At 36.9% G+C, this 18,803-nt stretch overlaps 1 protein-coding gene across 10 annotated transcripts in view; it reads left to right on the top strand.

Moving 5' to 3' along the window:
• Positions 1–18,803, top strand: part of USP53 (ubiquitin specific peptidase 53) — a 76,474-nt gene that overhangs the window by 27,832 nt on the left and 29,839 nt on the right. For all 10 annotated transcript variants that reach the window (XM_054683846.2, XM_016952116.4, XM_054683848.2 and 7 more), the window contains 4 exons: positions 5,025–5,117; positions 8,236–8,370; positions 15,741–15,854; positions 15,936–16,018. In XM_054683846.2, coding sequence (XP_054539821.1) covers positions 5,025–5,117; positions 8,236–8,370; positions 15,741–15,854; positions 15,936–16,018 — 425 coding nt within the window. The remainder of the gene's footprint in view (positions 1–5,024; positions 5,118–8,235; positions 8,371–15,740; positions 15,855–15,935; positions 16,019–18,803) is intronic.

Consider the following 18,803-nt stretch of genomic DNA (forward strand, 5'->3'; position numbering starts at 1 on the left):
CTGTGGTCTTTAAATTACCTCTGTGGAATCATCATTTGGGCTGCACTGTTTTGGTTAAATTGAAGGATAATCCATTTTGCCTCAATCCTTGTTGAAAATCTCAATTAACCTGCTTTTCTGCCTTAGATAACTATACTTTCTTATGCATAATAAAGTTTTTATTCAGCAGTTATAGATTTTATAGATCCTGTGTCCTTCTGACCATTGTAGAGTACTAAAGATGAGGAAGATTTAGAATACTGATAACTTTTTCTATTGACCTTAGAATATACCTTAAAAGAATTCATATATAATGATTCACTTTTCATATGCATTGTTTTTTCTTTTGAAAACTAATAGAGAAAAATACGTGTTGATTAGCTCACCTGACAAATAAACACATGTAGAATGTGTCAAGTGCACAGATATCTGACTCAGAGCTGTATTCTCAGTTGCTTTCTACCTGAGACAGATGCCAAACTTGAACGTTCTCTAACTCACCCAGCGAAAGAGAAGCAGTTGGTATTAAGAAAGCATTTATTCTAATTTACTTTAGGACACTTAAATGCTAGTGTTCTGCCCTGGCTCAAAGATCCCACTGACATTACTGTGACAAATGCAGAAAAATATTTATTCAGTGGCACTGGATATAGTGCAATATTAGATACCAAAAAAACTGGAATTAAATGCTTTTGATAGAATCAGGCTGTGAGAAAGGGTTTCTGGCATTTCAGATATTTTTCTGTTTACCCTTTTTCCTATTCTTTTTACCTTTTATGTTTTCCCCTCTGTTTCTGTCCTTTTCATTAGCACCCAAAATACTATGTATAGTTCAGAGAAACAAAACGCATATTAGAACGGGTGAAAATTTTGAATAAGGAAACTTACATGGATCAAAACATTGAGAAGTATTCCTATGGTGATGTATTTTTTTTAAGAATGAACATTCTGCTGACATTTACCATGAAGACTGTTTACTTATACATATCTGCATAGTTGCCATTTCTGGTGCTCATCACTTTTTTGCATAGATCCACATTCCATCTGATATCCTTTTCTATTGCTTGAAGGATCTTTCTTGTAATACAGGTTTATTGGTGATGAATTCTTTCAGCTTTTGTATGTCTGAAAAAGATCTGTATTTCACCTTTATTTTTGAAAGATATTTTCACTCATTAAAGATGGTCCAAGTTGACATTTTTCTTTCAGTACTTTAAAGATTTTGCTTCTCTGTGTTTTAGCTTGCATTATTCTAATGAAAAATCTAATATTCTGATCTTTGTTTCTCTGTATGTAATTTGTTCTTTTTCCCTGGGTGCTTTTAAGATTTTCTCCTTATCATTGGCTTGAAGCAATTTAATGATGTTTCTTGATATAGGTTTCTTCATGTTTCTTGTGTTTGGGTTTGTTGAGTGTCTTGGGTCTGTGGGTTTTGGATTTAAATCAAATTTGGAAACACTTTGTTATTTCTTCAAATAATTTTTCTGTCTCTTCCCTCCTTTGGGGTTTTCCAGTTACATATGTAGTGAGTTGCCTGAAGTTTTCCAGTTGTTCCACAGCTTACTGATGCTCTCTTTATTTTCTTTCTCAGTCTTTTTTTCTCTTTGTGTTTTACTTTGTGTGGTTTCTGTTACTCCATTTTCAAGGTCATTAATCTTTTCCTTTGCATTGCCTATCTGCTATTAATCCCATCCAGTGTATTTTTTTGTCTTAGACATTGTAGTTTTCACTTTGAGAAGTTTTATCTTGGTCTTCTTAAAATCTCTTTCATGTCTTTACTTAGCATTTGCTAGTCTGTTAAACATGTGAAGTATAGTTGTAATAATTGTTTTTATGTACTTGTCTACTAATTCTGTTATTTGTATAAATACTGGGTACATTTCAGTTACTTTTTTTGTTGTTGTTGTTGGATGTCAGACAAGGTTTACCTTGTCAGGTTATGGATATTTTTATATTCCCTAAAAATAATCTAGAACTTTGTTCTGGGACAGAGTTTATTTATTTGGAAGCAGTTTGATCATTTTACTTTTAAACTTTGTTAGGCGGGACAGAGCTGTGCTTTTTCTTGGGTTAATTTCTCTGCTATTGAGACTCCTTTTTCAACCATTGCTCTGTGAATTATGAAGTTTTCTACTTTGGCTGCAGGAATAGGCACTATCCTGGGCCTGTGAGCTCTGGGCACTATTCCCTCTAATCCTTTTGGGTGTTTCTTTCCCAGGCCTCAGACAGTTTCCTCATAGTACACCCCCAGATACTGGAGGAGGATCCTCTACTGATCCCTAATGTTAACTCTCTGTGCAGCTCTCTGCAGTACTCTGCCCTGCCAACTCTAGCAGCTTTGGGGGATCTGCTGGTCTCTGTTGTCTGCCATATAAACTAAATTACATGGCTAATTCTCCGTGACAAAACAACTATTCAAATAGATTTTCTATGAGATAAGACCTTTCTTTTTGAAAATTCAGAATACAAATGTTGATTTGCAATTCGATGAATACATTTTCAAAAATGCTGAGAAATAAATTGTAGAATATGTCTTGTAAGAATTTACTAAACACAGACATTAAAATGTTTGGATCTGATATAAGACACAAAAATGAATTTACATGCCATTTCTTATTAATATTTAAGCTATTTCTTACATTATTTTCAAGTAAAGAATGTATGATGAAAGGTTTGTATTTAATGTGTGTATAGATATGTATTGATCTTTTGGGAATAATATAAGAAATATATATAAATATTCAAAAATAACTACATTAATTTTGTTAGGCACCATTTAAATTGCTACATGCAAATAATGAAAAAGTGTATATTGCTAGAAACTAATTAGTTCAACAACTATCTTAAACCTTAATTTTTTAAAATAAGTGATAGAATATAATCAACATTTTAAAATGAAATGGGACCAGGAACAGTGGCTTACACCTGTAATCCTAGCACTTTGGGAGGCCAAGGTGGGTGGATCACTTGAGGCCAGGAGTTTGAGACCAGCTTAGCGAACATGGTAAAACCCCATCTCTACCAAAAATAAAAAAATTAGCTGGGTATGGTGGCAGGCACCTGTAGTTCCAGCTACTCAGGAGGCTGAGACACAAGAATTGCTTGAACCCAGGAGGTGGAGGTTGCAGTGAGCCAAGATAGCACCATCACACTCCAGCCTGGGCAACAAAGCAAGACTCCATCTAAAAAATAAATAAATAAAAATAAAATAAAATGGATGAAGATTAACTATAATTAGGATAATTATTTTGTGATAGTGATTTGTTAAAGAAGCCTTTACACTATTGTGTTAAAGACAATAATGTACAGGGAACTTGAAATAAATCACATAAAACATTTTATCTGTAGTTTGATCCAGTGTAACTCAGAGTTTTCGTAATCATAGAAAACATTCTGGTTACATTTGGAAGACTTCACTAAACTTTATAAACAGATTATAGAGGGTATTTTAGCTGAATATTTTAAACTTTTATCTAATGCAAAAACAGTACAATTAGGTATAACATTAGTGTGATTTTAATGTCTGAGAAGGAAAGTTATTTAATACTATAATACTATTTAATAGCTCACATTTATTGTGTTCTTACTGCTTGTTTCAACATTGCATATGTCACCTAATTTAATACTTACAACAGCCCTAAGAGGTAAGTACTACATTTGTCTTTATTTTACTGATGAGAAAACTGAGTCCCAGAAAATATTTTGCCTGAGTCAGTCCAGGATTTGGTAAATAGTAAACCCAGAATTAGAAACCAGACACCTGCCTTCAGATGCTTTTTATTAACCTCAGTGGTACATTGCTTCTAAAGTTGTGCTGTCATTAATCATCTTCTCTCTTGGTAAAATGGATTTCAGTGTATTTTTAAAAATATGCTAGGATATGATACTCAAGAAAGTTATTAAACATCATCAAGTGCTTTGCAAAAACACTGAGTTATCTGTGACAGAAAAATGGATCCTATTCATTATGCTTTAATAAAAGGCAACGTTTAAAGAGAAATTTTGAAATGAACTTTAGTTGTGGAGTAGTTGAAAATATAGGAAATATTAAAGCCAGTTTGTTTTTATTAACTTTTTGTTTTTATTTGGGAGAAAGGAGAGATCATGAATAGATTTTCTTAGTTACGTTATTTGAGGACACGACTGAAAGAGAAATTTGAAGATCTTATTTGTTTGTTGTAATAGTAGTAACAGCCACAGATAGCAGCTGGTACTCATTGCATGCCAGTTGAGTACCATACCCTGCTCTAGAAACATTACATATTATTTAATCCTTACAAGAACTCTATGAGACACAAGTACTATTCTTATCCTCATTGTCTAGAATTCAGGTTTTTCAGAATGATTTTAAGTATTGGACTGATTTGTTTTGATAGTTGCCGTCTTTGGGTTTGCTTTGTCTTTGTCTTTGCTTTGTCTTTGTCTTTTAGTAGCAGAAGATAAGTGGATAATTGCATCAAGCATAGGTAATAAATTACCTAAATACTTAGGTAATTTATTAATGACTGCTGCTTACTATGCTGTACCCCCATTACCACACAGGCCCCCTTTCTTGTTCCATGTACAGTGACCACATACACCTCTGCTCACCCCTTTTTCTTGCCATAATGTGCAGACCCCAATTTAGTACACTCTGGCTTTAAAGTCTAATTATATTTCCTTTCAAAATTTCAGTTTGTTCCAAGTATTATAATCACTTCCTCTTTCATGTCTCTGCCAACTTCTCTATTTAGTATTCCTTGTTTCCTGTTCAGACCAAATCCTTAATGAGGAGTTGGTTTTTCCCTGCTCCATGCTTGTCATAGTTTTTCATGTGCACCATTAAGAGTATCTTCTGAATCCAACTTTTATATATGCACAACATGCATGTAGCAATTTTATACTTGCTGTTATTTCCAGTGGTTATGTGTGTCTGATTATGTACAGGCAATTAAAAGAAGTTACTTGTTCGCCTTTTGCAATTTGTAAAATATCTAAATCTGTCTTTTGTTACAGTAAGAAAAATTTGTTTGTTTCTTTTTCCTTAACATCTCCCTGTTTTTTAGGTTTTATGGCAATTGGATATATTCCGACGAAGCTTGCGGGTTTTGACTGGACATGTTTGTCAGGGAGATGCCTGTATATTTTGTGCATTGAAGGTAACCTTTTAATAGCTCTGAAAAACTACTATCAATTGTTCCTTCAAAAATTTAAGTTTGATATATTGGGTCAGTTTGTTGTAACTAAAGTTCACTGTCGGGTGATTAACAGTTTTGAAGATGAATTCTTAACAGTATGACTTATTCAGGTTTGTGTTTTCATTTTCCTCTTTTATATAAGGACAGTTAAAAATTAATATTCTAAGTAGTATAAAATTGTTAGGAACATTATCTTTTTCATTATTTTGCAATTATTCTTATTCATTTTAACAAATGCTTTTGGAGCTACTACTGAGTTCTGGGTACCAGTGTAGTTACTGAGGATACAGCAGTGAACAAAACTGATAAAAATCCCTCTTCTCATAGAGCTTGTATTCTTATAGAGGAGGAGACAATAATAAGAAAGCAAAATATTATAGAGTATGTTAGATGGTAATAGTTGTAACAGTGGGAAAATACATCAGGGAAAGAATAGGGAGTGTTGTGTAGGCAGGAAAGCCTCACTGAGAAACTGATATTTGAAACGACACCTTGAAGAGCCTTCCAGGTAGACAAAGAAACAGCAACTGCAAAGGCCTTGAGGTATGAGTATACCTGACATATTTAAGGAACACCAAGGAAATATGGGTGGCGGTGGCAGGAGCTTTATGAGCAAGGAAGAGAGTGGTAGAAGGTGAGCTCCGAGGTGAGGGTAGCCGAGGTGGCTTTAAAACATGTCTGTGGATGCTTTTGCATGCTTCCTTATCCAAAATCTAATTCCTTGAATATAGGCTGGCCTTAATGACTGATTTCTGTCAAATAGACTATGGCAGAACTGAGGCTGCAAGCAAGATATCTGAGGTTAGGTTAGTTTAGAAAAGGTGATATAGCTCTCACCCAGCTCTGTCTCTTGAGTTGCTCATTCTTGGAAGTGAGCCACCATGATGAGGAAGCCAGGTGGCCATGTGGAAAGACCACGTGGAGACATTCTGGACACAGCTAGAGCTGAGTTGCCAGCCCACAGCCAGCATCAACTGCCAGACATGAAAGAGCGACCTTCAGATATTCCAGGTCCCAGCATTCAAACTGTCCAAAATGACTTCGAGTGGAGCAGAGACATGCTGTCCCCACCCAAATTGCAGATTTATGTAACTACATTTTGGGGGTGGTTTATTTACAGAGCAATAAATAACTATAACAGGGGTTTAGATTGTGTAGGGCCTTATAGGCCTCTGTAAGGATCATGGCTTTTTCTCTGAGTGATTTAGGGAGATGGGGGATTGTTTTGAGTGGAAGAGTGATACAGTCTGTTTTAACCAGATGTAATATTTGAACTAGATCCCTGTGGCTGCTCTGCTGAGGAAAATAGAAGGAAGACAAAGAAACAGAGCATCCAGTATATATTAGCAACTCATTCGTGTCACTGAAATGTTTTGCCAGAGAACTTAAGATTTTGTTATACATTTTAGAGATAAATGTTTCATTTTTTTACATTCTTGAATATTCATAATGAACACACACACATAGACACACAGAATTTTTTTTTTTTTTTAATGTATGTGCCTTAATTTCATTATGTTCCTGAAAAGGCTGTTTGAGTAAATCACCAAAGGAAGAAATTTTATATTCTCTTTTTTTAAGAACATGGCCAAATAGGGTTATTGTTAGGAAATGAAGAATGAACCTAGATCACATTACAGTATCACATTTTATTTATTCCACAGTAAATTTTGAATGTTTTGTCTAATTGTAAAACCTAGGATTATTAGTTTCCTAGACCAACTCTCTTGTAGCCCTGCACAGTCACCTGCCTCTTTCCTGTGCTTGCCTTCCTCTCCTCCCCTGTCAAAAACACACATAAACACATTGCATTTTAGCCAAACTGGGCTCTATTTCTCAGAGCTGGTCCCCACCTCAAAGTCTCCTCATTGTTATTCCTTTTGTCTGGAATGCTTTTCTTCCAGATGTCCTCATGGCTAACACCTTTATTTCCTTTATGCCTCTCCTCAAATGTTACTTTTCCATCAGTGAGGCCTTCCCCGACTACCCTAGGTAAAAGGTAAGCTGCTTCCATCTGTAATATCCCTGGCATTCCTATCCACATTACACTGCTTTATTTTTCTCTCTTGTATCTATTTTTCTCTACTGTGCTTATCACATTCTGATGTTATATAATTACTTCTTTGCCTTCTCATTACTATAACTAGAATATAGTCTCCATGTGGGCAGGGTTGTCATCCATTTTTCTAGGGTAGAACAATGCCTAACATATACTAGGGAGGCAAAAAATATATGTTGAATGAATGAGTGACAGTCTCGCATAGGATTAAAAATCTTAAACATTACCTGGAAGTTAATTGCCTAAATAAGAGATAAAATCTGAAAGTTATTTTTCATCTTTTACTATTCATAATTTTAGCTACTATAATGGCTAAAATAATTATAGTTCTGGGTATCTAATATCAGATGACATCTGTGTTTTTTAATTTCTTATTTTATTTATAAATTGTATTTTTTTGCTGTAGTGAAACAGATTTGTGAAATGTTTTCTTTGTATGTTGATCTTAAAAAAATATTTTTTTTTTGAGATGACATGACCCTTTGAGCTAACATGGGACTGAATGTGACCAATACTACTTTGGTGGGCTGTCATTGAAAACTTTTCTTTCTTCCATGTAAGATGATTGTCATAAAATTGGAATTTATTAAAATGTTTTTTTCTTGCTTAAGTTTAATAAGGAAAATTGAAAATCAGATTAACAACTATAATCTCATATTTCCAGTTTCTTAGGTTTAGATTAGAAACTGAATGATGTTTCCAGTTTCTTAATTTAGATTAGAAATACAGGTTGGGTATCTCTTGTCTGAAATGCTCAGGACCAGCAGTGTCCTCTGAGGGTGGGACCTGGGAACCCTACATGTTTAATTCTTGTGTCTGCTAACATTTGATTTAGAGGCTGGTGCAAACATTTCTACACTTGATGATACAAATAATTAATTTTTGTATGAAATTTTAGAGCAAAAGACTTCTGTATTATTTTCCAAGTATAGTGTTTTGAGTTTCTCTGTGTTGTAATGAAATTACTGAAATGTCGTTAAAGCTGGCATTAAACTTACTGATTTTCTTGTTGATTCCCAGATGATATTTGCACAGTTCCAACACAGTCGAGAAAAAGCACTTCCCTCAGATAACATAAGGCATGCTCTTGCAGAAAGTTTCAAAGATGAGCAGCGATTTCAACTTGGCCTTATGGATGATGCTGCGGAGTGCTTTGTAAGTGTTTCTGATATTCCTTAACAAGTCAGGATAGTAGTTTTCATTCCTTAGATGGTACAAATGTTGAGACAAATGAAACAAAAATTTAGAATAATAGAAAAATGTCAAAACTGGCCAGTAGATCCATATCTTACCCATCCTTCAAGCCTCAACTTCAATCCATCTGTGTTTTGTGTTGTACTTTTGGTTTTGATTATTTTTGTTGCTCTAATTTTTACTCTTAGGCTACTAAAATATTTTAAAACTTAGTTGGAGCAATAAGCTTTGCTGAATATAAATGATATCACTTAAATCAGTGTTCTGCCACTATAGGGTTCACAATATGCAGCACATTCCCAGCAGTAATAGTTATCATTGCATGCAATGATTCTCACTGGGAGAGAAGGGGATTTTGGTGGGATTTTGGTGGGTAACAGGGGCAACAGCCTGTTACCCACATTCCAGGTTGAAAATCACTGAGGTTGATGTTCTCAGGCTCTGTGTTACCACCATATTAGTAAGTAGAGCATTCCTTTGATCAGGTACATACTTTATACATGTAAAATAGGTATGTTAATTATTAAATGTCTCATTAATATTGATGTCACCTATAATTAAGTTGTAACCATTTCTTCTCTCTTCTTTCTGTTTCCAGTCAGCAAAGTTTGTAAATTCTTTCATCAGAAACCCTTTCAGAAGTTTTTTCTTTCCGTATTAATTCCCTACCACAACTTCTTCCAGTTCAGTATATTTAAGCCTCCTATTGGTGTCATTCAACCTGTTTATTTATGTCCTATTTTTTTTTTTTTTTTTTTTTTTTGAGACAGAGTCTCGGTCTGTCACCCAGGCTGGGGTGCAGTGGCGTGATCTCGGCTCACTGCAAGCTCCACCTCCTGGGTTCACACCATTCTCCTGCCTTAGCCTCCTGAGTAGCTGGGACTACAGGTGCCCGCCACCACGCCCGGCTAATTTTTTGTATTTTTGGTAGAGACAGGGTTTCACTGTGTTAGCCAGGATGGTCTCGATCTCCTGACCTCGTGATCTGCCTGCCTCGGCCTCCCAAAGTGCTGGGATTACAGGCGTGAGCCACCGCGACTGGCCTTATGTCCTATTTTTTAAATAACTACCATATCAATATGATTTTATTCAGGTTAATGCTTACTCTTCAAATATTTCTATGATTTAAATCTAGACTTTTTATTCTGATATTTAAGGCCCTTTAGATTAAACTCCACCGTCCCTCAGTGCTTCATCCCTGGATTTTTCTTCCTAGTGAGATTATTCCATTCTGTTCCTCACATATATTTTTATATTCCTGTTTATACTCCTTATTTATAAGGCTGTTCTACTAGCAGCCTTTGCTCAAGTTCCTGAAATACTCAAAACTTTAAAAATCTATCATTTTGTCAAGGTTCAGACTAAGTCTATGCCTACCAGATAACACATGACCAAACCACCCAATCCATTCTCTGTAGAATTTACTCTGTAGAATTCATTTGGCATTTTTATATTATTAATCGCCTTTTTAAAAATGAGCATCTTCATGGTTTCCTTAGATGGAAAGCTCATTGACTAGCATCTTGCCTAGCACACTTGCATGTTGATTAAAATGTCAATAATGGCACACACAGTAATGAAATATACTTTCCATATTTCTTCTGTTTATAATTGATTTTTTGCTTAAAACAAATGTATTTTGAACAATGCTAAACTTTATAGTTTTACTTTCACTTAAATGAATTATTCTAATACATGATATGATAATTCACAAAATGTCTAGAAGTCTAGGCTTAAATTATTAAATGGTCTTAAATATCCTGGGGCAGAGGAGAGAGAAGTTAGCTAATGAATAGAATCCATTGGTTAAGCTTTGGTAAAAAGAATTCTGTTAAAGAAATAAATACCCCTTATTGATCTATATTGTAAATCAATATTTATATGAAATTCACTGCAGATTGCATTGCCTGCATTATGGTGTTAGTGTAGATATAGAGCCTTTGTTTTGCTGTTATTTATACAGACTACCTAGATGATTCAAGTAGGATTTTTTTTTTAAATTATACTTTAAGTTTTGGGTTACACGTGCAGAACTTGCAGTTTTGTTACATAGGTATACACGTGGCATGATGGTTTGCTGCACCCATCAACCCGTCACCTACATTAGGTATTTCTCCTAATGTTATCCCTCCCCTAGCCCCCCACCCCCCACAGGCCCCAGTGTGTGATATTCCCCTCCCTGTGTCCATGTGTTCTCATTGTTCAACTCCCACTTATGAGTGAGAACATGTGGTGTTTGGTTTTCTGATCTTGTGACAGTTTGCTGAGAATGATGGTTTCCAGCTTCATCCATGTCACTGCAAAGGACATGAACTCATCCTTTTTTGTGGCTGCATAGTATTCCAAGGTGTATATGTGCCACATTTTCTTAATCCAGTCTATCATCGATGAACATTTGGGGTGGTTCCAAGTCTTTACTATTGTGAATACTGCCACAATAAACATACCTGTGTATGTGTCTTTATCCTAGAATGATTTATAATCCTTTGGGTATATACCCAGTAATGGGATTGGTGGGTCAAATGGTATTTCCAGTTCTAGGTCCTTGAGGAATCTCCACACTGTCTTCCACAATGGTTGAACTAATTTACACTCCCATCAACAGTGTAAAAGCATTCCTATTTTTCTGCAACCTCTCCAGCATCTGTTGTTTCTTGACTTTTTAATGATAGAGTTTTCTAAATATACAATCATGTCATCTGCAAACAGAGAAAATTTGACTTCGTCTCTTCCATTTTGAATACCCTTCATCGCTTTCTCTTGCCTGATTTGACTTCGTCTCTTCCTATTTGAATACCCTTTATTGCTTTCTCTTGCCTGATTGCCCTGGCCAGAACTTCCAATACTATGTTGAGTAGGAGTGCTGAGAGAGGGCATCCTTGTCTTGTGCCGGTTTTCAAAGGGAATGCTTCCAGTTTTTGTCCATTCAGTATAATATTGGCTGTGAGTTTGTCATAAATCTCTCTTATTATGTTGAGATACATTCTATTGATACCTAGTTTATTGAGAGTTTTTAGCATGAAAGGCTGTTGAATTTTGTTGAAGGCCTTTTCTGTATCTATTGAAATAATCATGTGGTTTTTGTCATTGGTTCTGTTTATGTGATGGATTACGTTTATTGATTTGTGTATGTTGAACCAGCCTTGCATCAGAGGGATGAAGCCCACTTGATCATGGCGGATAAGCTTTTTGATGTGCTGCTGGATTCGGTTTGCCAGAATTTTATTGAGGATTTTCACTTTAATGTTCATCAGGGATATTGGCCTAAAATTCTCTTTTTTTGTTGTGTCTCTGCCAGGCTTTGGTATCAGGATGATGCTGGCCTCATAAAATGAGTTAGGGAGGATTCCCTCTTTTTCTATTGATTGGAATAGTTTCAGAAGGAATGGTACCAGCTCCTCTTTGTACCTCTGGTAGAATTTGGCTGTGAATCTATCTGGTCCTGGACTTTTTTTGGTTGGTAGGCTATTGATTATTGCCTCAATTTCAGAACCTGTTATTGGTCTACTCAGAGATTCAACTTCTTTCTGGTTTAGTCTTGGGAGGGTGTATGTGTCCAGAAATTTATCCATTTCTTCTACGTTTTCTAGTTTATTTGTGTAGAGGTATTTATAGTATTCTGTGATGGTAGTTTATATTCCTGTGGGATTGGTGGTGATATCCCTTTATGATTTTTTATTGCATTTATTTGATTCTTCTCTCTTTTCTTGTTTATTAGTCTTGCTAGCGGTCTGTCTATTTTCTTGATCTTTTCAAAAACCAGCTCCTGGAACCAGTGATTGTTTTGAAGGGTTTTTTTTGTGTCTCTATCTCCTTCAGTTTTGCTCTGAACCTAGTTATTTCTTGTCTTCTGCTACTTTTTGAATTTATTTGCTCTTGCTTCTCTTGTTCCTTTAATTATGATGTTAGGGTGTCAATTTTAGGTATCTCCTGCTTTCTCTTGTGGGCATTTCATGCTATAAATTTCCTTCCACACACTGCCTTAAATGTGTCCCAGAGATTTGGGTACATTGTGTCTTTGTTCTCATTGGTTTTAAAGAACATCTTTATTTCTGCCTTCATTTTGTTAGTTACCCAGTAGTCATTCTTGAGCAGGTTGTTCATTTTCCATCTAGTTGTGCGTATTTGAATGAGATTCTTAATCCTGATTTCTAATTTGGTTGCACTGTGGTCTGAGAGACAGTTATTTCTGTTCTTTTACATTTGCTCGGGAGTGTTTTACTTCCAATTATGTGGTCAGTTTTAGAATAGGTGCTGTGAAGAATATATATTCTGTTGATTTGGGGTGTAGAGTTCTGTAGATGTCTATTAGGTCCGCTTGGTCCAGAACTGGGTTCAAGTCCTGGATATCCTTGTTAATTTTCTGTCTTGTTGATCTGTCTAATATTGACAGTGGGGTGTTAAAGTCTCCCATTATTATTGCGTGGGAGTCTAAGTCCCTTTGTAGAAATCTAAGGACTTGCTTTATGAATCTGGGTGCTCCTGTATTGGGTGCATGTATATTTAGGATAGTTAGCTCTTCTTATTGAATTGATCCCTTTACCATTATGTAATGGTCTTCTTTGTCTCTTTTGATCTTTGTTGGTTTAAAGCCTGTTTTATCAGAGACCAGGATTGCAACCCCTGCTTTTTTTTTTTTTGCTTTCCATTTGCTTGGTAGATCTTCCTCCATCCCTTTATTTTGAGTCTATGTGTGTCTCTGCACATGAGATGGGTCTCCTGAATACAGCACACTGATGGGTCTTGACTCTTTATCCAATTTGCCAGTCTATGTCTTTTAATTGGGGCCTTTAGCCCATTTACATTTAAGGTTAATATTGTTATGTGTGAATTTGATCCTGTCATTATGATGTTAGCTGGTTAATTTGCCTGTTAGTTGATGCAGTTTCTTCATAGCGTCAATGGTCTTTAAATTTGGCATGTTTTTACAGTGGTAGGTACTGGTTGTTCCTATCCATGTTTAGTGCTTCCTTCAGGAGCTCTTGAAAGGCAGGCCTGGTGGTGACAAAGTATCTCAGCATTTGCTTGTCTGTAAAGGATTTTATTTCTCCTTCACTTAGGAAGCTTAGTTTGGCTGGATATAAAATTCTGGGTTGAAAATTATTTTCTTTAAGAATGTTGAATATTGGCCCCCACTCTCTTCTGGCTTGTAGAGTTTCTGCAGAGAGATCCACCGTTAGTCTGATGGGCTTCCCTTTGTGGGTAACCTGACCTTCCTCTCTGGCTGCCCTTAACATTTTTTCCTTCATTTCAATCTTGGTGAATCTGATAATTATGTGTCTTTCGGTTGCTCTTCTCAAGGAGTATCTTTGTGGTGTTCTCTGTATTTCCTGAATTTGAATGTTGGCCTGCCTTGTTAGAGGTTGGGGAAGTTCTCCTGGATAATATCCTGCAGAGTGTTTTCTAACTTGGTTCCATTCTCCCCATCACTTTCAGGTACACCAATCAAACATAGATTTGGTCTTTTCACATAGTCCCATATTTCTTGGAGGCTTTGTTAGTTTCTTTTCAGTCTTTTTTCTCTAATCTTGTCTTCTTGCTTTATTTCATTAATTTGATCTTCAATCACTGATATACTTTCTTCTGCTTGATTGAATCGGCTCCTGAAGCTTGTGTATGCTTCACGAAGTTCTCGTACTATGTTTTTCAGCTCCATCAGGTTATTTAAGGTCTTCTCTACACTGTTTATTCTAGTTAGCCATTTGTCTAACCTTTTTTCAAGGTTTTTAGCTCCCTTGCGATGGGTTAGAACATGCTCCTTTAGCTCAGAGAAGTTTGTTATTACTGACCTTCTGAAGCCTACTTCTGCCAGCTCTTCAAACTCGTTCTCCGACCAGTTTTGTTACCTTGCAGGTGAGGGGTTGTATTCCTTGAAGGAGAAGAGACATTCTGGTTTTTGTAATTTTCAGCCTTTCTGCTCTGCTTTCTCCCCATCTTTGTGGTTTTATCTACCTTTGGTATTTGATGTTGGTGACCTACAGATGGTGTTTTGGTGTGGATGTCCTTTTTGTTGATGTTGATGCTATTCCTTTCTGTTTGTTAGTTTTCCTTCTAACAGACAGGCCCCTCAGCTGCAGGTCTGTTGGGGTTTGCTGGAGGTCCATTCCAGACCCTGTTTGCCTGGTTTTCACCAGTGGAGGCTGCACAACAGCAAATATTGCTGCCTGATCCTTCCTCTGGAAGCTTTGTCCCAGAGGGGCACCCGCCTGTATGAGGTGTCTGTTCGCCCCTAATGGGAGGTGTCTCCCAGTCAGGCTACACAGGGGTCAGGAATCCACTTGAGGAGGCAGTCTGTTCGTTATCGGAGCTCAAACGCCATGCTAGGATAACCACTGCTCTCTTCAGAGCTGTCAGGCAGGGACATTTAAGTCTGCAGAAGCTGTCTGCTGCCTTTTGTTCAGATACGCCCTGCCCCTAGAGGTGGAATCTAGGGAGGCAGTAGGCCTTGCTGAGCTGCGGTGGGCTCTGCCCAGTTCAAGCTTCCCTGCTGCTTTGTTTACACCGTGAGCAGAGAACCAGCTACTCACGCCTCAGCAATGGCGGACACCCCTCCCCTCAACCAACCTCCCGCATCCCAGGTTGATCTCAGACTGCTGTGCTAGCAGTGAGCAAGGCTCCGTGGGTGTCGGACCCGCTGAGCCAGGCACAGGAGGGGAACTCCTGGTCTGCTGGTTGGTAAGACCGTGGGAGAAGCTCAGTATTTCTGCAGGAGTGTACGGCTCCTCCAGGTACATTCACTCACAGCTTCCCTTGGCTAGGAAAGGGAAATCCCCTGACCCCTTGTGCTTCCTGGGTGAGGTGATGTCCTGCCCTGCTTTGGCTCGCCCTCCGTGGGCTGCACTCACTGTCCAACCAGTCCCAATGAGATGAACCAGGTACCTCAATTGGAAATGCAGAAATTACCTGTGTTCTGTGTCAGTCTCGCTGGGAGCTGTAGACCGGAGCTGTTCCTATTCAGCCATCCAGGATTTTTTTTAAAGCTGTCTGTTTTTTCTTCATTTGAGAATGTTGGGAACACAGGAAACTGTTTTCTAATATTAAATTGTAGATGTCAGTCACCATGGGTTTTTAGAAGGATTAAAAATAACTTTATTAAAGATCATGTTATAATGTTTGTTTAATTAAATAACATTTTCTTTCAAGCTAGTGCTATAAAAGGTGAATAATTGAACATTCGATCAAAGTGTTGATTAGAGAGGAAAGCTGAAAAGCTAACAATATGTATGACACTCTTAAATTTATACTTTGGATAATCTGCAGGTAAAGAGTTATATTTTGCTGTGTTCCCTGCAAGATCAACAACTCATTTATCTATTTTATTTTTAAATTAGGAAAATATATTGGAGAGGATTCATTTTCACATAGTGCCAAGCAGAGATGCAGACATGTGTACCTCTAAATCTTGTATCACTCACCAGAAGTTTGCTATGACTCTGTATGAACAGGTGAGATGGCTTGATTATTATTTAGATATTGTAGTTCTGTTTTATGATTGATAGATTAAACATATGTTTTTACCTATATAGTGTGTGTGTCGTAGCTGTGGAGCATCATCAGATCCTCTACCTTTTACAGAATTTGTGCGGTACATTTCTACAACAGCCTTATGGTAAGAACCTATTAAAGCTTAATTATCAAAGATATTAATAACATATTTAAGCACATTGAGCACTTATTTTATAAAATCATAGCATACATGAATTTCCCCTCTCTGTCTGAGGCTACCAAGTATGCTGCTGTGAGATGTATTAAGTGATGTCTATCAAAGTTGGATGTTTGTAATTTGGCCTAATATATGTGTTACTTAGTGAAGTGTACATAATACTAGTTAAATTTCATATCTATTTAATTTATAACAAATTTTAGAACTGTGAAGGGGAGCATGAAATGATAAACTGAATGTTAAATGGAACTATACATGGTTGCTTCATTTATGAGATGTTCTGTTTGTAATGGCCATATTTTCAGTCAGCTCCACTATGTCCCTTTCTGGTGATAAAAGCTAGGGTAAGCAGAGAAGAAAGAAAAATGTGAGCGTAATTCTCAGGTTATTGCATTTGAGGACTCAACATTCACTTTAAATAAAAAATTTGCCATGCTTGCCTGCTCAGCTGCCCACTGACTCTCTCCCTTTCTGTCCATGAAAGATTAGCTCATTAAGGATCTAAAAGTTATCCCTAGACGTTACATAATGTTCTTTGAATATTTTCCAACAGGTATTTGAAAGTATAAATATTTGGCATGTGGCCGGGCACAGTGGCTCATGCCTGTAATCCTAGCACATTGGGAGGCCAAGGCAGGTGGATCACCTGAGGTCAGGAGTTCAAGACCAGCCTGGCCAAGATGGTGTAACCCCATCTCTATTAAAAATAAAAAATTAGCTGGGTGTGGTGGTGGGCACCTGTAATCCCAGCTCTTCCGGAGGCTGAGGCAGGTAATTGCTTGATCCTGGGAGGTGGAGGTTGCAGTGAGCCGAGATTGCGCCACTGCACTCCAGCCTGGGTGATAGAGCAAGATTACATCTCACAAAACAACAACAACAACAAAAAAGTTGCCATGTGGTAAACATTGAGTAAGATCATAAACATTTGCATACATTTTAATACAAAATACATAATATGGATCAATAATTATCAGTCAGAATATGTTAGTGCAACAGTTGATAAATGCTGCCAATATTTGTGTCAGTGTGCAAAGTAAATATCATGTTTATTCATTTCATATTATTTATCTTCCTGGCTTTATTGAGTATAAAATGTTATTTCATAAAGATTATTGAATAATAACAATTTCGTTATTTGGGTGTGTTTACTATCTTTCTTACATTTATAGACAAGTAAAAAACACTGATTTAGAGAAACATTCCTAAACTTCAGTCAAATTGTAGTCAGTCGTCAGTCATTTTTTAAAATTTCTATGAAAAGTAGGATGGTGTTCAAAGATAGACAGTAAGTTAAAAACTAAAATTTTAATTCTACTTTAAAACTCTTGAATGAAATGACAGTGTTCTGAGGCAGAATATTAGATAATAAGAATTACAGCCCCATCATTCTCTGCTTGGTAAACACTGCAAGTTGCAGGAGTGCACGCTTTGAATTCTAATTATAATATCCTTATTTGTATTGGTAATCAGTGTTGAATACCAGTTACTGAATGCTTACCATGTTCCAGGCTTTATGTTAAGTTGTTGCTTTTAATCTTAACCAAAATTCTATTTTGTTGATGAAGAAATAGGTTTAATGAGGTTAATCTAGTAAGTGGATGAATTAAGATTGAAACCCAGATCGGTCTGACTTCAAAATTTTTCTGGCTAACCACTACTCTAATGCTGTCAGTTTTGTAAAAGCAGTATAAGCAATTTGAATGAGCTTATCAGATTTAGGGCTTTCTAGTGTACTCTTGAAGTGTTTGGATGGGTACATTTAGTTGTTACCAAATACTTGGAGATTATTTAAACTATTGAACTGTAAAATATATCCAGCTCTAGAATAGTTATATTACTGTTAAGTACAATCAGAACATCTAGAATGGAAACTAGTTAGTGTTTCAGCTTACATTACATTTTTTTTTGGAAATATTTAAATAGTTGTTTAAGTATTAGTCTGTTCTCATGCTGCTAATAAAGACATACTCAAGACTGGGTAATTTATAAAACAGAGAGGTTTAATTGACTCACAGTTCTATGTGGCTAAGTAGACCTCACAGTCATGGCAGAAGGCAAGGAGGAGCAAAGTCACATCTTACATGGTGGCAGGCAAGAGAAGAGAATGAGAGTCAAGCAAAAGGTGTTTATCCTTATGAAACCATCAGATCTTGTGAGACTTATTCACTACCACCAGAACAGTATCGGGGAAACTGCTCCCATGATTCAGTTGTCTCCAGCGAGGTCCCTCCCACAACACGAAGGAATTTTGGGAGCTACAATTCAAGATGAGATTTGAGTGGGGACACAGCCAAACCATATTAGTTACTTAATACCCTGATACATAAAAATATGTCTTTTAAGGAGGTTGAATAAAAAGTATCACAGTTACCCTGTAGTGTATTAAAAGGCCTGCCTGGGCTCTAATAAAATGATTAGTATCCTGGCTGAGTGCAGTGGCTCACGCCTGTAATCCCAGCACTTTGGGAGTCTGAGGTGGTTGGATCGCTTGAGGTCAGGAGTTCAAGACCAGCCTGAGGAACATGGTGAAACTCCATCTCTACTAGAAATACAAAAATTAGCCAGATGTGGTGGCACGTGCCTGTAATCCCAGCTCCTCGAGAGGCTGAGGCATGAGAATCACTTGAACCTGGGAGGTGGAGGTTGCGGTGAGCCAAGATTGCACCATTGCACTCCAGCCTGGGCGATAGAGCGAGACCCCATCTCAAAAAAAAAAAAAAGGGGGGGAGTA

This window comes from Pan troglodytes, chromosome 3, assembly GCF_028858775.2.
Source record: "Pan troglodytes isolate AG18354 chromosome 3, NHGRI_mPanTro3-v2.0_pri, whole genome shotgun sequence".
Taxonomy (NCBI): Eukaryota; Metazoa; Chordata; class Mammalia; order Primates; family Hominidae; genus Pan; species Pan troglodytes.